The following is a 24,731-nucleotide window of genomic DNA, read 5'->3' as shown; positions in this document are numbered from 1 at the left end:
TAATTCCTCCCCTTCTACACTGGAAACACTTTGATTTTCCAGCCCTGCCTGGCGATTCAGGGACTGAACCTGAGACCTTCCACATGCAAAGCAGACGCTCCACCTCCTGCTTTCAGTGACTGTTACTGTAACATTAGCCTTTAATTACACAGCTAGTGTTGTGCTGTTAAATTTGCTGGTAGTGTAGTAAATATAGGATTGGCTTACCTGTGCTTTTATTTTACAAATTAAATTAAAATTGCAAATATTAGATCTATCCCACCCAAAACATGCAAGTATTTCAATGTCCTACATTTTATTGGGCATAAAGCAGTCATTATTTCACATTGAAAAAAGTAAACACACACATTTTCATTCACAAATTAGATTATCTTTATCATACACCAATATATTTTAAAAAACAGATATCTGATATCAATATAGTTTTGCTGATTGCATTTGTGAAATAGAGAAGCTGACAATAGCTTCATACAGTCTCTCTCAAGTATTGGCATAAATAGAACTTTTTAAATAGAACTGCAAGTTGCAGGCAAATTTTAATAGAAATGTTAGCATGAATACAAACAAAATGCTGTTGACATAGCTAAAAGCATGATAGCTTGAAATAACTAATTAAAAACTAGATTCATCATTTCTAAAGTATTGGATAAAGAGAAACTACAACCTGAAATACCAGAAGTTAAAACAAAGTATTTATACAACAAATTTATACAACAAAATTGCAATAAGAAATGAATAAATCATTTATATGCATTTTGGAGGTATCTGTTCTTATTAAAAGGTGAAAGAAAGAAAATCTTGAGTTTTTTATACACCAGATAAGCGATCCTACTTAAAATTATAGCATGTCTGTATTTTAAATTACTATACTTCTCCATATGTCTACGCTCCCAGGTTCCACGCTAAACCTTCCTTGATATTTAAAAGCTTTTCTGAGAGGGAAAGTGTCACCTAATCTTATATGCAGAGCAATTTCACCTATGTGGTTCCATTTCCATAACAAAGGCATATTAGGAGTTCCTAAGCTCATAAATAGGTCTATTTTAATATAGAAGGCCCTTGCATTCCAAATTGAAGAACCTCAACCATTAAAAGGCATAATTGAGAGGGGGGAAGGGGGAACCCTGTCTCTTTAGCTGCAGCAGATTTTAAGCACATTTGTAAAGTAACACTGAATTAAACACTTCACTTACAACATTGGAATTCTGCACATATTACATTATTTCTATGAAGATATTTTACAACATAGGAATTTATTTAACTGACAGAAGATGTTAACATTGTGAGATGCAGTCATTCTCCTCTCCGATCCTCACATTCAAGGTTGTATCCCCGCGCCTGCCAATCCTTCAGCCAGGTTGCCTCCAGCAGTCTTTGGTGTGCATCTTTTCTTTTACCAGCTCTAGGGGTTTGATTTTCTGTTTTTTCTTTAGACAGACAAACATACTCAAGTCATATACAGGCTGACTGGGATGTCATTTAGTAAAACCACTAATCTGTCAGTGAAAATTTTCCAACAATCATCATTTAGAACTTTTCCCATGTGGTCTTTGAGATAATAAGCATATTCCTTATAAGTAAAAAATGAATAAACCCCCAAATGTCTCCTCTCTTTTAACTGATGTTAAATTAATGGAATTGAGAATGTTGTCATGTACCTCAGCATGATATGCTCATGTGCAAAGTTACTCCACACACTCTCACCCTAATCCACATTGCAGTGATTCATCTAAGAAAGTAAGACAGCTGATTCCTCTGTATTGCCATGTAGGAGTGCAAGTATAAGCTATTATGTTGAAATGAAATTTCTAAAGTTCTTCACAGTGAGGACACATGCAAAGGATAATAAAACCAAACCCAGCATAATAGTAGCAGAACAGATTATTTTGTTATTCCCAAAGTTCATGATTCACGTCTGCTGTCTATTTGAGGATGACTCATTTAACACAGTCTATTTGCTAGTAATGGGTTAGAATATGTTTTGTTCTGAAAGCTCTCTTCTACAGGGGTCTCCTGTGGGTTGAGGCACTTACCGGATGAAATCCTTCCCTGTTCTACATTGTGCTACAAATAAAATTCATAGGCTTACTTTAACTGAGGGCTGATTCAAAGAACTGGGGATTCCCACTGCTGCCAGCTGAGCAGCACTAAAACGCACACCAGGGTGCATTCAGGGCGCTCTGCTCAGATTTTCAAGGGGAAGTGATGCATAAGCTACATTAAGGAAGACATAATTACTGTACCAGATTCTGCTAGCATTCATACCGGAATTCTAGAGCATACCTACATAGGACAAATCACTCAGGTGAAGCTGTACTAAAGAAATGCTGAAAATTGTGGCATGATAAAGATGCTAAGAATTCTGTTTGGAGAGCCTTACACCCAATTATAGAATAACAGAATTAGAGCTCCTAGGGTTTGCTGGGAAGAGAAATTGACTCTGAGTGGTGTAGAGCTCTCTACCATCATTACATCTTGTCACATCCCAGGCATCTCCTTGCAGACATTTTAGTGCTCAGGCTAGCCAGGCAGTAAAAATTTTCATTTTCTTACATCTGAGAGGAAGACCACCATTCTTGTGATAAGTGCCACCATTTTCTGAAGCCCAAAATAGGCATGGGCTCCACAAGAAATTTCCAAATACTACAGCAGAAGTTCCCGGTTGTAATTTACTCTGTAATTTAACTCCAGTTTCTCCACCCCTTTGAATGAATGTAACTATGAATCTATGACTACCATTTTCACTTTGATCCTAAGTCTGTAGCCCAGTTCCCATTCAGTGCAGAGGAGGCAGCATCCGGGTGCATCTTGCCTATAAGCAGACGCAGCTAAACAAACCACAGCCCTTCCATCCATGGTTTGATTAGCATTACATGTGAACCAGGAAATCTGGTTTGTTTCTGACATGCTAAGTCAGAGAAAGAACCCAAAAACAAAGCATAGCAGTGATTCTAGGTTTTCATTACATGTGAACCAGACCTGTGCTTAAAACAATAACTTCACATAACATGGTTGTTTATATACTTGTAGGAATGTATATGAGGTACGTCCAGAAAGTAATGAGAATTAAGTCCCTACTCTTGAGAAGGGCCCTGTGAAGGGAGAAGCTGGCCCAGGTCACTTGGGGTGGGGTGCCAGGTATAAGTTAGAACACTGATTAGTTGCATTCCAGCTCTGTCAGAGTCGAGACATTCTCTTTTGGGACACCCTGTTCAAGTGCTTTGCGTTAAGAAAAATGCAAGTGAGTTTGTAACAGCGGTATGCAATAAAATTGTGTGAAACTGGGTAAAAGTGCATCAGAAACTTTGGAAATGGTGAGGAAAGCTTATGGAGGAGCTGTACTATCACCTGCACAAGTGTACTGATGGCACAAGTTGAGATCGGCTCAACTTGGATTCTTCAACACGATAAGAGACAGTGCTGTCAGAGAGTTTTTGTCTGAAAAACACATCATGGTGCTTCCCCATCCACCCTACAGTCCTGACTTGGCTCCTTGAAACTTTTTCATACTCCCAAAGATGAAGAATGGTTTGAAAGGACACCATTTTGGCAGTGTGGATAACGTCCAAAGAGCCACTATGCAGGCTCTGAACACCATCCCACTTGAAGACTTCCAGGGATGCTATGAAGAATGGAAAAATTCTTCCATTCTTCCAATGCTGGGAGCATTGTGTACACTCACAAGGTACGTACTTTGAAGAAGACAATGTTCAATTATAAATGTTTTCAATAAAAGAATTTTTAAAGTATCATTCTCATTACTTTCCGGACACACCTCGTATATGGAGAGTATTCCATTTGTTTATTCTATATAATAAAAAGAAAGTTAGTCTTTTAGTTTACAGGCTGCATAGCCTTAAACTCTGCCCTAACTTTAGTTGATCACTTACAAGCTAACCTTCCGCGAATGGCTTTCTTTACTCCCATTGTTCTTTTGATCAACTGAATTACTTGCATTACGAGAAGAAGATGATAATGTTGAAGTAGAGGAAAAGGCAGCAGTTCCACTGGAATTGCTAGAACGAGTACGAAAGGAGTCATCTGAAAAGACAAGAAGCAAAAGTGATTCAGCCAGTCAGGAGGCTGGTGCTGTTGATATTATGAGAGCTGTGAGTTTTGGTATCTACCAGCACTGACTGTTTAAAGATGACATACATAAAGATCAATGTATGAGTGCTTACCTGTGCTTTACAATCTGAACAGAGCAAAGGACAGTGGGCTCTAAATGTCTAGTGGGATGTGAAAAAAAGAACTGAAACACACACACACGCGCCTAAGTTGCTTACCAGTAAATGAGAACATAGAACTCTTTCCTGCTGCAGATACAGAAGTATATCCAGTTGAAGAACTTTTGCTAAAGGGGTACAAAAATGTGTGACGATGTTATCAAGTGTAACAGGCAATCCTCCTTCTCCCAAACTCTGTCCACACCACCAGTTTTAAAATATGCTCAGCTAAAACTATTCTTCCTCTCCAAAAGAAGTATCAGTGGCCTAATCTGGAAGGTGATGAGGTCCAACCACTCCTACTCAACTGACTAAATTGACAGGTTAGATAATCATTCTGCAGCCTGACTCACAGCCACCTGAAGTAGGGCTGATAGATGTCAGCTCCTTGATTTGCTCTTGGATTTCACTGTTTTTCCCACAAGCTAAAAAATGCTCCTGAAATCATTTGTAAGTCTGCTGGACTGATGTGGTCTTGAAGACATTAAGCAGACTTGTCTGCTTAATATCATTATTTACATTTCAGTAGATGTTGACCAAAGAACATCTGTGTGTTGTTGCTGTACAACTAGAGAAATAAACCTAAGTTTCTAAAATGGTTTTAGAGGACTGCCATCTCTGTCACAGACAAATGGAGAAACTAAGTATTACATACCTGGGACACTTCTCTAAGTTGCCATATTTTGAGTGTAGGGCTTGGCTACTGAAAGACTGGCTTCGTACCAACTTAGATTTCTTTACTTCTTTGCCTAAAATTAAATTAAATTAAATTAAATTAAATTAAATTATCCTGTGCATATTTCTTACCTCATTTTCATGACAGTAACATGTGCCTCCTCCTAAGCAAAACACATGGCTGAAAATGCTGTAGCAATGTGGTCTATAATTTGCCATATTGCAATGACAGCAACAATATTAGTGGGAAAGAACAACTGGAATGGAGCCCTGGAAAAGCATGATGGAGTTCTAGCCATTATTTTTATCACTGAATCTGGAGATAAAGCTATTCATTAAAGCTATTCATTGATGGAAGTGGGCAGGGGCAACAGGATGCCATCTGATGTGGATAAGTGCAAGGTCTTGCACTTGGGACACAGGAATAGGTGTCACAGGTACAGGATGGGGGACAAGTGGCTGGAGGGCAGCACTTGTGAAAGGGATCACGGGGCACTTGCCGACAGCAGGCTGAACATGAGCCAGCAGGGTGATGCAGTGGTTAAGAAGGCAAACGCCACCCTTGGGTGTTTAGCCAGAAGCGTGACTTCCAGATCTAGAGAGGTGTTGATGCTGCTCTACACAGCTTTCGTGAGCCAACACCTGGAGTACTGCATCCAGGTCAGGGCTCCACATTATAGGAGAGACAGAGTGAGGATTGAACTGGTTCAGCGCAGGGCCTCAAGAATGGTAGTCAGGTTGGAAGGGATGACATATGAGGAGAGACTGAGGGAACTAGGTCTTTTCAGCCTGGAGAAGGGGAGACTCCAAAGTGATCTTTTAGCAACTTATACATATGTGAGGGATGTCATGTGGAGGAGGGCCATGACCTGTTCCTCCCTGCAGTGAAAGCAGCATGTGTTCCAATGGAGCAAAGCTCAAGAAACCAGGATTAAAGTTGGATGTCAGGAAGGACTTCCTAATAGTTAGAACCCCTAGGATATGGAATAGGATTCCAAGGGAGGGGGTTGAGGCCCCATCAGTGAGGGTGTTCAAGGAAAGATTGGACAACCATATATTGGGGAATACATGATCGGAGCTGGCTAAAGCCAGGGGTCAGACCAGATGGCCCAGGAGACCCCTTCTGACTTGCTTTTTTCTATGTTCCTATGTTTCTGTCACATGGCATTTATAGTCTGACTTTCTTCCTCTGGCAAGAATCTCAAGGTGCCTTACAAGGTTCTCCTCCTCTCTATTTTATCCTCACAACAACCCTTTGAGGTAGGCTGGGTGAGAGTCTGTGACTGGCCCATAGTCACCCAGTGAGCTCCATGGTCATGTGGGGGTCCCCTGAGTCCTAATCTAGCATTCTTACCCACTACACCACACTGCCTCTTCTGTTTATTATCACCTTTCTGGTATTGTACTGTGCACCTGACAACTAGAAAACAGGACTGTAGTCCAGCTGTGGTGCCTCCTGTATATCCTGGTACTTTTTCTACTTATCTTTCTTACATTCACTGTGGTACGAACAGGGATTTAACAAAAGGATTGAGGGGAAGAAATTTGTTTCTTACTTGTTGAAGCACCTGAAGGATTTCCAGAAACAGACATTGATATAGTTTTGGCCAAAGTTGACGATGTTTTACTGTCTCTACCTAAAACAAAGCATTTTTTAAGCACTGCTCTGAAATTAACTAGAGGTACAGACTGCACAGAAATTGCAACATTTTCATTAAGTTACATACAACCATACAAACTCTAGAAGCTATCAGATGAGATAATAAATTACCTTGAAACAAAATCTGTCATATGTCCTATCCATGGCATCTATTCAGTTACAGTGAAACTGAACACACTTGCCTAAGTGAACAGCAACTTGAGTGTATGATCAATTGCGGCAGATGTTTTAGTGACGAGGTTTTTCTGCTAGAGGGCAGGGATTGGAATAAGTGCCTCATGTTGAGTCTTTCAGCTCTAAGGTGCTGATCTTTAAAGATGATGGTTGAAAAACTTAGTATGACTCTGAGGCTACAAATGGAATGGATGGTACAGGGAAAAAAAATCCTGATTCAGTGCTATTTTAACACTGGCACCCAGCAAAAGAATGTTTTGCAAATCTGGAGGAAATGATTTCCTGTTCCTCCCTCTTGTGTTCTCTAGAAAGATTCTTCCCAGCTTCTTTCCCAGCACTAATTATGTTTTTGCACTACCTCAGCATAAAAAGCAAATATGTTTAATGCAAGGCAGATTATCTCAAAACTACGACTTGCAAACCTGCTTCAAACTACTATTTGACTATCTGGCAGTACAGAAATTAGATAAATTTAAATAATAGTGGTAACAACATGATTTCAATCCCTCATTTGTGAGGGCCACGTTTTTTATTAATTGTGATTTGCACAGCAAGCAAATAACAACAAAACAATTGCTACAGCTGGTGGGCAGGGGCAGGTACACACAGAACCATCCTAAGCACCTTTTCAGCTTCTGCAGTCCCAGAATCCCTGGGCTCTTCCTGTTTTGGCCTCTTGGCAAGCAAGAGAAAACTGAGTCTGCCCCATTCGCCCATGAAGTAATTCCATTTCAGTCACACAAGTTGTAGCTTGCACCACTTAAGCACAAGCATGTCACAAGGTATAAAAGCAAATAGTGCTATGATACATTTATTACACAAAATATATAATGGCCAGAAGATTTCATTATCTAATACCACCACCTCCAGTCTTTCCTAATTAATTTAATTTAGACATAGTTTTTGCCATCACAACTTCAGCATCCTCCATGCCCAGTAAAGGGAAATTAAGAAGCCTATGGAAAAAGAAAGGAAAAATAAACCACTTACGCTTCTTCTCATACATTTTATCACTCATAGTGGTAGACCTGCCCTCATTTTGCTGTTTCTCTTTTTCTAATTGTTCCTGTTGTGGAAACAATTTGATAACAATGATAATGGAAAGTTGAAATCTAGACTGCGGTGGCTGCAACTTGTACAAACACAGGCCCCCACAGCTCAATCAGCTAAACAATCAACAGAGAAAAAGGTGTAGCCTCAAATGCCATCATGCCATTGGTGCTTAAAGGGCTGCTTGTTCAAAGTACACTTTGCCCTGACATTCCTCTCCCCTCCCATCCAAACAATAATAATTTGCTCCTCAGGAAGTACTATGTAAGGTTAATTGTTTAGATGTCAGCTTTCTTTCTGAGCTCACCAATTGTCTGGCGTAATCAGCTGTTTTACTTACAGGCAGCAAGCATTTCCCTACAGCTACATATTGCAACCTAAACTTGAACTCATATGGTTTGCCTGGACATATTGAGTAAAATGTTTGAAACTTGATCTAAGACCATGGGTGTAACACAGAGGCTAAGAAGGTAAGCTGCAAAACAGGAACTTGCCAGTGGAAATATTGCCCTAGCCATTAACAAAGCCAATCCAGCCCTGTAGGAAATGAAACTACCTTACCATGGATCAAGCAGTAGGGGTAAATGAGAGCATGAACAGATGTCTGAACGGCAAAGCAAAGTATTGTGTGTGGGAAGGGATTTGGGCTCCATGTCAGAAAGTAAAATCTCTTGGGTGAGAATTAGCCATTACAGTGCTTTGTGGAAGTATTCACTCCCTTTGACTTTTCCATATTTTGTTATGTTATAACCTGGAAGTGAATTGGAATTATTACCACTCAATGTACATAAAATACTCAGTGCTGTAAAGGCACAAAAATATTTTTATTGTGGCACAAAAGTAAACAAACAACCTGGCACTGGTTGGTTGCATAAACATTCTGTCCCTTTACGGTGATAAGCCTAAATAAACTCTGATGTAACCCACTACCTCTAAAAGTCACATCCTGCAGTTGGAGTCCACCTGTGTGTAGTTCCAAGTGGCACATGATCTTAGATGAATTATACCTGCTTCTTGGAGGCTCCAGAATTTGTGAGAGAGCATATCTAAATGAACAGCATCATGATGACCAAGCAGTTACCGAAAGAACTCTGGGATAAAGTTGTGCAAAAGCAACCATCGGGCTTGGATGATTAAAAAAATAAATCCCAAGCTATGTATAGCTGCCAGAGCACTATTAAATCCAGTATTACAAAATGGAAACAATATGACTCAATTCTGTTGTTACCTAGGGAAGGTTGCCCAGCAAAATGCAGTGACCAGGAGGGCATTAGTCAGAGAAGCAACCAAGAAGCCAACAGTAACTCTGAAGAAGCTGGGGGGATCTATCATGGAGATAGGTGAAACCATCCACAGGACAATTTTTCACCCAGACAATTCACAAGCTGGGCTTTATGGAAGAGTGGTGAGAAAAAAGCCACTGCTAAAATAAACCTGCATCAAAGCCCATTTCAAGTAGTCTGGAACAGGCATATGGGAGACGTAGCAAACATGAGAAAAGAGTTCTCGTGGTCCGGTAAGACCAAAATTGAGCTTTTTCAACTTACTGTACAATGCTATGTGTAGCCCAAAGCCAAAATGCTCATTGTTCCTGGGCATACTGTCCTGATGGTGAAGCATGGCAGTGACAACATCCAGCTGTGGGTTGCTTTTCCTCAGGAGGGACTGAGAAACTGGTTAGGATGGAGGGCAAGATGAAAGGAGGCAAATCCAAGGAAATTCTAGAAGAAAACCTATTTAGCGTTGCAAGAGGTCTGGGACAGGGTTGGGGATTCACCTTCCAGCAGGATAATGACTGTACACATGCAGTCAAAGTAGCACTGCATTGGTTTGAAAACAAGAACCTGAACGTCTTAGTCAAGTTCGGAATCTATGGCAAGACTTGAACATTGTTGTTCACCAGTGTTTCTAATTCATTATGACAGAGCTGGAGCAATTTTGCTAGGAAGCATGAAGTGCAAAGCTGATGGACAGCCAACTCTGTAATTGCTGTCAAAGAGGCTTCTACCAAATATTGACCAAGAAGGGTGAATAGGTATGCAACTAATAAGTGCAGTTTTCATTTACTTAAACCTTGTGCCACAATAAAAAAATATGTTGCATATTCACATCATTGGATATCTTGTGTGCATCAAGTGGTGACAATGTCAATTAAATCTACTTCAATTATGGGCTGTAACACAATACAAGATGGACAACTAGTGGAGGGGCAGAGGGGTAAATATGTTAACAGGGCACTATAACTAAGATGGCTGTCAAACAAGCCGCTGTTTTTCCATTTGAAATATGGGGACCACAATGCTTACCTAAGCTTGCAGGGTTTCCTGAGATAATGCTGTGTGATGTGCTTCAAACACTCACAAAATACCTTGTAAATGCTAAGCATTATTACAAGTGATGTAGCTGCACATCTTCTCTTTCCAGCAATTTGAAACATAGATATACAGGTGAAGCTACTAATGGTATGATCCATTTGTCCCTGCAGCAGGAACACATCCCTCCCACCATAAATTCAGACTCTGTGACACAGTGGACTAGTCTGTACATAGCAATAAGCCAGAATTAGTATTGTTGTTCCTTCGCTTCCACTTGGTTTCTCTTGTCAGCATGCAATCTGAACTGGGAACGGTTAGGACAGGAACAAGACATGCAGTTCTTGGACTGCATGGCACACTAAACAAACCATGGACAGAGAACCCCTGGCTTGTTTTGCTATTCCTGCAGATAAGATGAGCCATGAGGAAGTGACTGAACAATATGCACGAGGATGCTTCCTTAATCAGTATTAAGCCAAAATTTTTTAAAAAGATATTCTAAAGAATGTAATTCTAAAGAGTACAATGGTTTATTTTTACATATAAATTGGGCCAGTAAATCTTAGGACAGCCGTACATGCAAGTAAGACATTGTCTATCATAATAAACATACCATTTCCAAAAGAAGGTGCTCTTCTCTTTCCTTTTGCTGGTCCAATAGATCATTTTCATAAAACCTCTTCTGAAACTGTTTAGAGGTTAAAGCAAACAGACAGTCAGTCATTGTACCAAATGTTTCATCTTGCTATTTGCTACTGTTGCCTTAGCAGATACTACTTACAGCATCCAAAGAGGTTTCCATTCTGTCCAGCTCTAGTACCATCTATTTAAAAGAAAAATGTTTAAATATTATTTTAGTTTGTTTTTAAAATTTAGAACAGTTTGCTTTCCTTGCAGCAGACATGAAATGCTTATGTTTGTTATGTTTGGTCTATGCATATGGTTGTTATTATGGTAAGAAAGCTCTCCAAAATGCATATGGGCTTGTCCAAAAGGCTCCTGTCTCTAAAATTGCTGCTGTACTGTGGTGTAGATTCAAAATTGCTTGTTGGGGTGAAGGAGATATTGCAAAATAGATACATACATACATATGACTGAGACTAGTTGGCAACATGTGCCAGTTCCTAATTACAGTGGCCTCAAAGACCTTGAGAGCAACCAAGATGAGGACATATTCTCTCTAAGAACTGGAGTCTCCACCTATGGGCATGTTTATGTGGCCACTATTTTTTAGGCAAGCATTGCCTTTTTTCAGGCCACTGATGTTGTGTAGTTTTTAGTGGCTGCATATTACCTTCTACCAACAGGAAAGAGCACTGGTCTTCACAAATGGCCTGACAGGGCTGTGAGAGCTAATTGAAGAGGGAGTTGACCCCATATTTAGTCTTTTGGATGCATTTCCATACTGAACTGGCTATCTACCAGTTTGTCATAGGAACTAGCAGCAATTACCTCGAGTATCATACAGCCCAAATATTGCTTGCCTAGAATCTTCCATCTGGAAACATAATAACTCACCTTTGGCCTGCTTCACAAAACTCAAAGTTTGCAATGCCTGCAGGCAGAATACCTGTGCTGAGTGTAGCACAGTGTTATTCTGCCAGCCACTCACTACACTAAAAATTGGTTCAGATGCATTCCTAAAATGATCTCATAGCTTTGATGTGCCTGACTAACAATGTTGGGCATTTTGCATTGTCATTCCAGCTGTCTAGGGCAGAACAACAGTTAGAAAATACTTTCAGAAAGAACAGTTAGTTTTCTGTCATCACCCTCTTATGGAGATATCAATTGCTGATCTATTAAATCAAGATGGAAAAGCTTAAAAGTAAATTCCATCATCAATTATTTTACACTAATGTGTCTTTCTAAATCATGGTTCAAATCCCAAGAAAGTATGCAATGTTCTTTCTTTGGACAGACTTCAAGTCTATTTAGATGATACCACATTATGAGGGTCAGCACAGATGATCTCAGAAGATAATTGTTATTTGGTAACACACTGAAGTACCAGACTGATGGAAACTTGTGCAGTGCTTGAGATGGGTTCCACTGGAATAACTATGTACTTAGCTGCATGCAATGATGATGGTTATTTCTTTTCCTCTAACTTATACTTTTCAGGAGAGATCCAACAAAATTCAGCTAAAATTCAGTGCGTGTTCATTCTTTATTCATAACAGTCTACAGTACCAGTTGCTCATTTTTGCAACAAGTAGTAATTGTCTTTTTTAAAAATCTCAAGAGTAAGAACAGAACTCTGAAACCTGCAACACACATGTTCAGTAATAATAGCAATGTGAGAAAAATACTGGCTGAAAAGAGGAAGAAGGAACAATCTCACATACTTTCTTAACAATGTTCAGGACATCTTTGTCTTTCTCCTCACACAGAAGCTTCCTTACACTCAGTTCCAGCTGCTGCAGTAAATGTTTATCTGTGGGTACCTTGAGAGTAGACTTCACTTTTGGCAATAAATAACAAAGTTTCATTCTGCAGAGGAAAAAGTAGGATTGATGTTCTTAAAAAAATGTAAAGATTTGACTACAGGCTAAGAAAATCAAACAGCATATCTGTCCCTTTATAAGTAACCTTTTGGTTTCTGAATGTTTAGGGTTATGCAAAATATGAAGCAACTGATAATATTCAAAACTGATCAAAACGTGTGAAAAAATATTGTGATGACTTTGGGAAAAAAATCACCCTTACCACCTTAAAATTTACACAACACTGTATCCTACAGATTTGGGTTAGTTTATTTCATTTTAGATGCATGTCTCTTCCTTGCCTTTTGCCCAATCTCATCCTAAACTCTTTCCAAACCAAGCTATTTGGCTCCAGGGCTCTTTGCTTACTGCTTCTCTTCAAGTCCTGTTATTCTCCTTCAACATTGTCCTGTGTGAGTTGGGCATTAGGGCCTCTGGGCCCAAAGCCATTTCTGAGTTCTCTCAACCGTATGTAATGCCTTGTACAATAAGAAGCTAAACAATAAATGTGATAAGCTGTTGGAGGGCAATACTGTTCTGTTGCTGAATATGAACCAATTTCTTCCAGTCTGGTGTTTAATAATCTTTTGCTGTCAAGTATTAGCCAAGGTATCAATAAAAACTGTAATATTTCCTAAAAATAGACAGGGTGATGGAGTAACAACATGCTGAATATCCCAGAGTAGCCAGACATAATGCCACTTATGGTAGATGTCCCACACCCCTTCAAACCCACCACCTTACCACAGAAGTTGTCTTTTGCCTAGAAGTGTACATGGTTGAGATGGAACAATGCTGCACACGCATCAAAGGTCACTGGGCTGTGGCCCTCAGCACCACCTGCTTTTTGTGCCTGAAATTTAGAGTCCTTTTCACTTGCAAGGTCATTTGCTCATGGCTTTTTTTATATTACTTGGAGGAATGCACACACTTTGTTCCATGTGAAAAATGTTCACACCCTTCTCCCATGCACCTCCAGGTAACATCATAACTATGGTATGTTGCTCATTAAGCTCCCAGTTTCAGCAGCAAGCTTCATCACCTGACCAGCATATGGTACTTGCTACACTAGAGAAAGCAGAGTTAACTCTCAGATGCATGTGCAGCAGTGCAAGAGAAGTACAGGCCAAAAATGAGGTAAGGATATCCGGCCTGCCAAAGACATATTTAGGTCAGCATTCTCTTCCCACAGCAGCTCTCTGGGCTAAATACTAACAAAGCTCTTTTATAAGGGAAATGTGAGGTGTACACTCAGGAATCTACTGTGTTGGGATTAAATCTGCTTCCTATGACTAATAATCCCATTTCTTGGAAGAGAATGGGTTTTGCCTCTTTCCTAGCAGTCTTATGATTGCAATCTGTAGACTTTGTTCCAGAGAACTAAATGGAATCTACTGGGGTGCTTCCAGACAAGGTTTTTATGTGCAATCACCCTTCCTCGAATATGGAATCGTTTGAGAGATTTGCAATGACATCCTCCCTGATTAGTAATGCTTCCATGTTTTCACACCACTTCTTCCAACTTTTTTCTTACAAGAAATACATGAAAAAAGGTTGCAGTAAAAGCTGTGATCTGGAAGTACACTGAGAATTAAATCTGCACATCTCTGCATAGATCCACCTATTTAGCCTTGCCCTGGATTCAGTTCCTTGCTTATGCCATCATATCACAAAGAGAATAAACTGGAACTGGACGTGTACATCTCCACGCACGCACGCACAGAGGGAGAGAGAGAGAGAGAGAGAGACTGTGTTGAGAGTGCTCGACTAAAAGACAGTCTATTTAAAGACTTTTAAATAGAATAGGTAACATAATAAAATAAACAGTAGGAGTTTTAATGCAATTACACTCAAGAAAAAATGAAAGGCTTTCAAAACAATCCGCATCACACACTATCAGTATAAAATAACTTGAACAAACCAAGCCACACAGACTTTTTGTGTGCAGCTTGTACGGTACCTCACGTTTGCGACAGGATCGTGTGTAAGCTCAAGCACTGGGAGAAAGAAATATTCACAGAAAAATGATTTGGAAAAGAGCTCTATGATGAATTCACAGGTATCTAAAAAACGCAATCTGTTCCAGTAGCTTTTTCCTTGGCCCAGTTCTGCAAAACATATGTTTAAAAGAAACCCACAGTCACCATCTGTAGATTGGTTTTTTTGTTTTCACAGAAGAAATGCATAGCAATCTAATGCATCATTATCTCACAATTACTAATCAATCATCTCAATTATAATGTCACAGGGTGAACTTATTACCATCAGACTGAGTCTACAAAACTGTACATTATCTGCAATAATATTAAAAAGGATAGTCATAACTCTCATCAAGTTGTCAATCTCTTCAGCAAGGCAAAGAGCTCAGGAGAGGGCAGTTGTCTCCCTCCTTCCTATTTATCTGGCATGAATCCCCCGCCTCCCATGTAAGAAGAGTCTAATGTTACATCTATACCAATATTAATCATGGCATTATGCTAATCAAGTTCCTTCTTAATGCAAGTTGGTAAGCTACCCAAAACTGGTACTGAGTCCTGGCTAGAAAAACTATCATTAATTAGAATTAGCCATGGTTGGCATTGTTGTAACTGCAACATTAATTTATGGTTAAGGATGACAGGCAAAAGATATGATGTAAATTCATGCCAGATAGCTGACAAGGAAGGCAGAGGAAATCCGTAAGAGTGCTACATCTGCATTGGATCAGCTTGTTTTCCCAATTTAATTTGCCCACTGAGAAGTAACAGCTTTCAAGGAGTATAGTTGATGCCTGGAATGGAAAATGACATATATTCCATGCTATTTACCAAAAAAAAAAAAAAAAAAAACCCTAGAAATTTGAATATTTAGATTTATCTGTACTCATGGAAGACCTGCAGGTAGATTTCAGAAACTCAAGCTAATCATTGATTATATTATTTAAATTTTCTCTCATATATGGAACTTTAAAATCCAGCACTCTTAAAAGAAACCTCTGTATTCTGCTTCTTGAAAGCTATTGTAATTTTGCAACACAGAAACTCTGCCCAAAAATACTGGATTTCCACAGTGCAAGATAGAATCTACATGCAGAGCTGAGGCACACCCCTCACCTACTGCACCAACATACTATAGCAGTTTTTCACCATTTTGCAGCCAGTGTAAACTGAGTCCCATAAACATCTTTTATTGCTCTGATAGCAAGATAACAGATTGACCCCTACTCTGACTGGCAGGGAAAGTCTCTCCAAAGTCTCAGCAGCACTCATTCACAGCTGACTATACTGAGATCCTGTAGCTGAGGGTGTGAACAACTAAACCACCTCCAAAGCTCCTGGAAGACCATGTCCATGTTTCCCTGTTGACTCATTTCCACTAGGGCTAGGAAGGCAGAGCCCTTATGTCCTCCAGTTACAATGGTAAATTGTGCTACTTAAAGTGTCTTGAAGCCATCTGATGAGGTCTTCCTTGGGAATTGTTGCTGAGGGCTACATTTTGCTCTGGTTAAGATTATTTTGCTATTTAGAGTAGCATGTTGTATTTCCCTTGTTAGGTCTTGGCATGAATTATCAGTGGAATGGTTAATTAGTGCATATCAATTAATAAGAAATATTCAATTACCCTATTAATATTGGCATGGCTATTTACATTTTGTTATGTCTTTTAATTCTTATTAAACCATCTTGAATAGTTGCTATATTACATACACCTTTCTAATGTTGCTGTGAGCCAGTCTCAGCATCAAGGAAAAGCAACATACAATTAAACAGATGATGATCCTGAGAATTTATGAACACAAGCTCCCTGCTCTAATGCAAAGGTATGAACTTTCCCCTGTTGTATGGCTCTGCACACCATTGCCTTTCCCTTCACTAGCAGTGTATTGCTATCGTCAGGGTGGAAAAAATCAGGACTTACGTTCAATCAGTTTCTGGATGACCTCATGTCTCTGCTCTTGCTTGCGATTGTAACGCAAGTACACACACAGGGTTCGAGCAGCTGCTTTTTGGACAGGTAAGACATTCTTCAAGAGAGAGAGAAAATACATTAAATCCATATAATTTACAAGTTCTGTAAGTGTTCACATTAAATGAAGAGCATTAGGAGCAAATACTGTCCGATGGGGACAATAAAGAAGACCATGATGAATGCATTGGTAAGACCAACTTCTAAAGATGGAAAGTGAATTCCAACTTGAATATGATCCTCCACAAACATAAAACCACATCCTTAAAACCTGAAGGACCAAAATGTTCAAAGGTGTATATGACAGTGAGTGGCAAATTTTCAAAGCTGTTCACAGCAGATCTACTTCTTTGCAAATATTTTGGGCTCTGAAGTTTGCTATATTTCCCTCATTTTATCAAAAAAAAACTTATGCTAAGAGCATTCAAAATACAATATGGAGACAATCCTGGTGGGTACACAAAGGCATTTTTGAAGTTGATGTGAGCCTTTCTTTGCTCATGAACACAGGAAGTCAGGAAGGGAGAGTAAGCAGCCTTATTTATTGACAAAAAATTATCTTCCCTATCCACTGAAGTGAACAGAGCAAACTTTAGGAAGCAGGCAAACTCTGTAAGTGTTTCTGAACTTCTGATTCTCCAGGAATGTGTGTTTCTGAACTTCTAACTCTGCAGAATGAGCCATGTTCCTTTGATACCTAAGCACAGATGAAAGCAGTGAAGAAAGCTGAAAGGATGAAAAGGAGTGTGTGCAAAACATGGTGCCAGAGGAGAGCTTTGCAAATACCCTGGACCAAAAGAAAAACCAGTGGGTCTCAGATCAAATCAAATAAAAATGACAAAAGTGAAGCTGTCATATTTTGAGCACATCATGAAAAGACAAGATTCACTGGAGAAGACAGTCATGCTGGTGAAAGTTGAAGGCCAAGAAGAGCAGACCAAATATGAAATAGATATAATCCATAAAGGAAACCACAGTCTGGAATTTGCAAATGATGAGCAGAGCTGTCAAGGACAGGCCATTTTGGGAGGCATTCATTCATAGGGTCACCATAAGTCAGAGATGACACGCCAGCTCATCACCACCACCACCTCCATTACCACCATACACAGGGCTTGATTCTATATTAGCACACTTAGAAAAGTGGTATAAATCTTTGGAAAACTTAAAACAGAACTCCTTTGTTCGATTATTAAGCTTAAATTACAATCCAGGCCCAAGGGAAGTTCACATTCTTCCTTACTTTTAATCTTAAGAGTTATTTCATATACTATGTGTCTCAGTGCTAAAATCCATTTGAGTCTAACAAGAAGCATGACTTAATTGCCATGGCAGGAGAAAGCAGTATGCTTCCTGCTTTAAAAAAAAATTTCACACAAAGTCTTTTGTGTTTTCTGTATTTTGTGATAGAAGGAGGACAGAAGAACAAAATAGATACCGTGAAATCCATCCATAATAAAGGACACTTCTACATTACTCTGCTTGGCTATGCTGGCTATGCAGAAGCCTAACTAACCTGCACTGGTCTGTTGGTAGAAAAAGCAGTAAAACAAAAATTGCAGGGTATTAACATGTGGGCTTATTTGCAAAGCCATTATATAGTCCTTACATCTCTTGCTCATGACAGACTGTGCCCAGATACACATTGCCTGCATACAGCAAATCACAAAACAGATTTCCCTCTCCCCTTCCCGCAGTCCATCACTTCAGCCACCACTGCTACCAATCCCCACCTTTTTCACTACAGTACTTCTCTTCAGCATCAAAACCCACACAAAGAGGAAAACTGAAACCTGAGCTTTGGAGCACAGAAGACTGCTAAGCCCAATCTCCCATCTTCTCACACGTATACGAATTCAGCTATTCCCTCCCACCTTGAAAGAGGAGGAGCAGGGTGGGGGAAGGTGACTGCTATACATTACAACCATCCTGCATCTTGCATCCAGAGATCCTCCTCCTCTAAGACTTCGTCTAATCTCTCATACTGAATAATATATTGTTATGTGCTGTCAAGTCATCTCTGTCTTATGGTGACCAAATGCCTTGCAAAATGTCCTATATCTGACAACCTTGTTCAGATCTTGTAAGCTCAAAGTCATAGCTTACAGGATTTCATTTGTAAAATCCTGTAAGGTCTCATATTTGGACTTCCTCTTCATCTTCTGCCCTCAAATTTGCCTAGCATTATTGCCTTTTCATGGTATGCCTGAAGTATAACAACTTCAGTTTCATCATTTTTGCTTCCAGGGAAAGTTCTGGATTGAATTGATCTGGGACCCATTTGTTCATCTTTCTGTCAGTCCAGGGTATTCATAAAGGTCTCCTCCACCACTATGTTTCAAAGCATCCTTTTTTTCCTCTCATCTTGCTTCACTGTCCAGCTTTCACACCCATATACTGTGATCAGGAATACAACAGTGTGGATGATCTTGGCTTTGGTCTCCCATGAAACATCCTTGTACTTGATGAACTTTTCTACTAGGTTCTTCAGTGCTGCATTTCCCAGTCTCAGTCTTCTAATTTCTTGGCTGCAGTCTCCCTTTGAATTCATAATTGAGCCAAGATATGCAAAATCTTTCACAATTTCAATTCCTTCATTTTCGACAGTACAGTTGTATAACTCCTTTGTAGCAATGATTTTTGTTTTCTTACTATTCAACTGCAGTTCTGTTTTTGCTCTTTTTTCTTTCACTTTTACCAGAAGTCATTTCAGTTCATTGCTGCTTTCTGTCATTAATATAGTATCATATCCATAACTTCAATTTTGATAGATTTTCCCCCAAATTCACTCCTCCTTCCTAATTCATCTTTCCATATGATGTGATTGCCATACAAAATGAATAGAAGGGAAGATAAAATATACCCTTGTCTAATGCCTTTTTCTATAGGAAACTATTCTCTTTTTCCATATTCTCTCCTACATTTAAAGAATCAGTCACTTGTTTAAAATAAATCAATGGGATTTATTCCCATTAAGGAGGGAATGCTGGCAATTATGTAGTAAGTCTCTGAAAGATTTTGGCCGTGTTTTTTTATACCTGAGGATACCCTATGAGATGTTTCCCTTTCCCTTCCCAAACTGCAAATTATCAAGAGGGAAAATTCCAAAAGGAAATCTAACAAAACTAATTTTTATAGAGATATAACTGGCTCAAAAGCACCATAGAGCGCAATCCAGATCCTTTTGCTCCAACACTAGGCAAGGCTGGTCTGAAGAGTAGCTCCTCCCACTGGAGATGATCATTGCTACTGGATGCCAGCCAGAGGAAGAAACTAACCAATGTCCAGAATGGTCTATAGGAGAACTTCAATATGACCTGACTCAATCACTTTCATTAATTATTGTTTTGTTTCATTTTACTGACTTATGCACAACTATATAGGGTCATGCCCTCCCTAAGCAATGTACATGATAAACATACGACATGATACTGTACTACCTGAAGAAAGAAGTTGAAGGGTCACAGCTTTCTGTATTTAGGCTTGGGACCTGGATATCTAAAGGAACACCTGCGGCCATATTTGCCCTCCCACTCCTTGAGATTGGCAGCAGAGGCCCTTCTCCGGGAACCCTCTGTGAAAGGTATTAGGAGGGTGAGTACCCGGAGGAGGGCTTTCTCTGCAGTGGCGCCCCACTTATGGAATGCGCTCCCCAGAGAGGTCCGCCTGGCGTCGTTGTTATTTGTTTTTTTGGTGCCAGGCCAAGACCTTTTTATTCAAATGATATTTTAATAATTATTGATTTTATTTATTGGTTCTATAATATTGAGCCAGGATGTTTCCAGATTTTATATTTATATGTATGTATTTTATATGGATTTATTTATGATGTTGGAAGCCGTCCTGAGACTTATGCAAATGCGACGGCATACAAAAATTCCAAATAAATAAATAAATAAATAAATTTACCTGCCTGATCCTCAGCAACCTTTCCCTGAGAGCCCTGCCTTTCCAAAGGTGGCACCTCATGGAAGAACCTCCCCAGAGATGCTTGCCTGACACCTACATTTTCAGCAGCCGATGAAGACCTTATTATATTGCCAAGCTTTTTAGTACTTCAACCCTAAAAATTGTGCTAGTGCATTTTTTTAGAACTTTGCACTGCTGCTGGCTTTCACCTTGGTAACTACCTGGGTTTTACTCCATTTTAAATGTACAGTTTATATTACATTTTACTCTGTTATCGAAACTTATGGTTATACTGCTGTCATGTAAACTGTCCATACATGGATGATAGAGACATATAATAAATAATGAAAAAGACAGGTGTTCTTTACCATAGCAGCTGCTTGCAGTTGCTTGATTAAGCAACTGAAAAGTGGAGGAAAGCTACAAGCCCACTGAGATGCAATTCCAAAGTTCAGAAGCCACCACAGAGAAGGCCCTGTGACTCATAACTTAATGGATCATTCAAGCTGGGGCTCTGAAACATATCTCAGCATGAGGGCAGAGCCATATATTCAAACATATAAAACACTGGATGTTAATAATAGTTCTTTGATTGGGTTCTAAGTGGATGTATAGGTGCAAGAAAGTGAATTCAAAATCAATGTAATAGTTGTATCCTGGTCCCACTGGCATCCATGTGGCTACCTGTTGCACTAGCTGAAGCTTCTGAATGCTTTTTAGGGGCTGCCCCATTTAAAGCACATGGAAATTATGTAGTGCAACAGTGACTAGTATGTGAATAGCTAAGACCAGATCTGGCTGTTCTAAAGAGGGTCACAACTGGCAACCGAGCCAACATTGATAAAAACAATTCCTGACCACTGCCAGCACCTGGGCTTCTCCAGACAGCAGTCCAGAAGCATCCCAGAACCTCCACCCCAGGCTATGCACTTGATTCTTCAATGGGAGGGGGGAGGGGGGAGTCCATCCATGATCAGTTCTACACCACTATCCAAATTACCTGCCTTCCCAAACCACAGAACCTCTGCCTTGCCTGGATTGAATTATGGTCTCTCCCACCTCATCATTTTAATTGTTACCATATTTGAAGAATACAGATCCTGAACTAGCAGCCTCTCTCAGCAGATTTAGTTGAGTACAAGCAATTCAACAAAGAGCCATTATACTACTTTTCTTCCACAACCAATGCAACTGCAAGCAGGTCGCATTGAGATAAAGAACCTGCATCTGAGGAGTGACACTTTCGAAAGCAGATAGCAACTTAGATAATTGAATGTTCCTCTGTACAAAGCACTGCCTGTGTATATAAATAGGGACAGTAAAGGAAAGTATTCGAGCCTAACTTCCCTGGATGTACACGAAGACATATATTGTTGGCAGGTAAGGAGGAATACTGAATCATGAACCTGCCTTACATGCTGAAGCGGTATAGCCAAGACACATGCTTACAATTCCATGGGTATCCCGGACAGAATGGCAATGTATAATACAGCCTCTGATACTTGAGAAAGACATACAAAACAGTAAGTGTGTGAAAGAGAAGGATCAATGGTAACTCACATTTGTCATAATGATTGTCAACATTCTGTGCAAAAAGCGGTAATAAATCTGATCACTTGAAATGACATGAGGCAGACAGGCATATTTTTGTAGTAGCTTCTCATGAGTCCTCCATTTTAAAGAGGTGGCTGCTCTCTGTTCTGCTCTTGTTAATGCCGGAATCAACTCTGGGAAGTTCAGTAACTAAAGAAGAAGCAACACCATGTTTGATTAATTTAAGATACTTTTAAGCTGCCTTTTAGGAGTTGTCCCTCACACAATGCTGTCATAAAATAAAGTACATGAAGACACATTGGGTAGCATTCAGTAGTTCAGCTGTGCTCTTGCCAATCCCACGTAAACAATGGGAATCTAGCAGTTCAGAAAGCAAGCTCCAAAACAAAAAGAAGCTGAGAAACTAGACTGAGAAAAGTTGCTGGAGCTCTATTATGTAAGCTCTGCTAACCTGCCCTATTCCAGAAGAGAGTATTCCCACTTCCTATCCCAAACTAAATTCCTTTGGCACAAGTGGTGGGTCCTGCTGTGGCTTAGACAGCATTGGATACTGCCGATTACTCATCAAATCATAATATAATAGTTATACAGTAGAGGCCTAGAAACATAAGCCTCAGCTATGCTACACACATTTTCATAAGATACATTAAGGCAGTTCAGAGCCCCAAAATAACAGCAGTAAAAATACATAGATGAAGAGGAACCCTGGAACAGATAACAATTTTTAAAGGTCCAAACTATAAATACCATACATAGTTCAGTTGAGAGAGGGCTTCATCATTGGAGGGTCACCACTGAGAAGACACTGCTCACCAACCTAATTGATCGTATCATTGGAGTCAGAGGCTGATGTTAACATCCAGTTGGATTGTATTAGGTAAAGATCCACTTTGGGAATGGGCATCTGTTGGACTCTCGCAGCTTGCTTCCTGGACTCCAGCCTGCCTTGAGTCCAACTTGGCACTGAGTGTTCACACAGATGCCCATCAGGAATTGAGCGTCCACACAAATGATTTACAGACTTTGTTTGTGCTGCACATGCTGTAGAAGAAGGCTGTTGTTCACACTGTTGGAGTTCCATGACTGTTTGCAGACTTGTTCTCAGCTCAGCTCACTTCCTAAGCCAGGGAAGCTACAGGAAGAGGTCTGACCAACAATAAAGAGCCAGCTCCCAAGAGGACTGTGACAATCCTAGATTGCATAGGTGAAAAGCTTCCTTGAGATAACCTGGTGTTAAACTATTTAGGACTTTAAAGGTTAACCCCCACACTTTGAGTTGAGCAAGATACTGCAGGCAAAATGAGAAACCAAGAACTCTCCTGTTTGTGCACAAGAGCCTTAGGCATTCACTTGGAACTATTTGGATGTCAACCAAATTCTTATTTTCTTGTCATCTCTAACATAGTTCATATGGTGTCAGTTTGGTATTTTTTCCAAGACTCCTGAGCACTGGAAATAATCCTATTTAATATATTTGCACTAAAAGGCACTAGGTGCTGACAGTCAGAAAGATCAGATAAGTGGGAGTGTGGTTAGCAGGCATTTTTGCCACTCATGATAGGATTCTGTGACCATGTTCAACTGCCTTACCTTGCTCTCTGAGCCATTGTTTTCTCCTCCAGTAGACAACAGTTCAAGGATTTCAGGAAGGTGACCAATTAATGCATCTAATACCTAGTTAAAGAAATGATGGATCAGTCACATATCCAGTACCCATTCCAAGAGCCTCCTTATATCAATGTGACAAACAAAAGTATATCATTAATAAACAGTGTTGATCTTTACATATAAGCTCTGCATTCTTTCATTTAGACTTCTCTATAACATGATTTAACCTTGATCTAATGCCTTTCTAAAAGACAAGATGAATGATGTCCAGTAAAGGAATCTGCTGCTTGAAACTGTCACCCACTACACTCAGGAGGGTGGGGAATTCCTACCCTTTCCTTTAAGTGCCAAGAGATGGAGGAGGAGTTACAATTAGTGACATGCAAATCACTGATAAGTTCCTGATACTGTGCACCAAAGTTGATTTTGGTGCACATTGCTGACATCAACAAAGCTGCCTTTCCATTTAGCAAATGCTTCTTACATGCACAGAGTTATCTCATACTTCTTACAAGTAGTAGAAATCCCCCTCCTTCATAAATTGCTCTGCAGCAGTTCCAGGTAGTGAGCCACCTCACCAGTTCTGCAGGATGCCTTATCCAACAATGATTCCTATCTATCTTTTCTGGATAAAACTCAAAGGAAGATTATTCATTAATGACACAAAATGACTACTTCTCTTCAGTTACTGCATTAAGATTTTTGAACACGGAACTCAACAAAGGGTTTGTGTGTACGTGTGTGCATGACATGAGTTTGTAAGCAGTTTTTGTTATTTATAATATTTTATTTTTAAGCCCTTCAACTTCATAAACTGCCCAGAAAACTTTGGCTTGTGAGCAGGATACAAATCTAATCAATGAAATGAAATCTTCCTCCTTCTAATTCTGTGATTTTCCTTGGGGAAGAAAAGATGAAGAGGGAATATGATAGCACCAAACACTATGACTTCTCTTCTTTCCAACATCTTTTAAAACAGTGGGAAGCCATCAGCATGCTTCCTTTATCATCTCTTTTCTAGATTAACCATGCCCAATCCCTTCAGGCTTTTCCTCTTATACCTTGCCATGTACAGAATCATTTCATCTACTCTGAACTACCAAAATAATTTCTGTGACAAAACTGAACA

General features: G+C 39.7%; 1 protein-coding gene across 2 annotated transcripts in view; it reads right to left on the bottom strand.

Annotated features, from left to right (window-relative positions):
- Positions 1-278: 278 nt before the first annotated feature.
- Positions 279-24,731, bottom strand: part of PPP4R4 (protein phosphatase 4 regulatory subunit 4) — a 107,546-nt gene continuing 83,093 nt past the window's right edge. The window contains exons 13-25 of one of the 2 annotated variants that reach the window (XM_044436764.1): positions 23,585-23,668; positions 22,001-22,183; positions 16,484-16,589; positions 14,547-14,694; positions 12,449-12,593; positions 10,882-10,923; positions 10,714-10,788; positions 7,726-7,801; positions 6,458-6,538; positions 4,882-4,975; positions 4,287-4,354; positions 3,891-4,041; positions 279-1,427 (exon numbers count right to left, since the gene is read on the bottom strand). In XM_044436764.1, coding sequence (XP_044292699.1) covers positions 1,403-1,427; positions 3,891-4,041; positions 4,287-4,354; positions 4,882-4,975; positions 6,458-6,538; positions 7,726-7,801; positions 10,714-10,788; positions 10,882-10,923; positions 12,449-12,593; positions 14,547-14,694; positions 16,484-16,589; positions 22,001-22,183; positions 23,585-23,668 — 1,278 coding nt within the window. In that variant the 3' untranslated portion in view covers positions 279-1,402. The remainder of the gene's footprint in view (positions 1,428-3,890; positions 4,042-4,286; positions 4,355-4,881; positions 4,976-6,457; positions 6,539-7,725; positions 7,802-10,713; positions 10,789-10,881; positions 10,924-12,448; positions 12,594-14,546; positions 14,695-16,483; positions 16,590-22,000; positions 22,184-23,584; positions 23,669-24,731) is intronic. The other variant, XM_044436763.1, reaches the window with a different exon arrangement.

The sequence above is a fragment of the Varanus komodoensis genome, unplaced genomic scaffold (genome assembly GCF_004798865.1).
Source record: "Varanus komodoensis strain SLA01 unplaced genomic scaffold, ASM479886v1 scaffold3, whole genome shotgun sequence".
Taxonomy (NCBI): Eukaryota; Metazoa; Chordata; class Lepidosauria; order Squamata; family Varanidae; genus Varanus; species Varanus komodoensis.
Note: the sequence above shows the minus strand (reverse complement) of the source record. Positions and strands in the feature narration are given on the sequence as shown.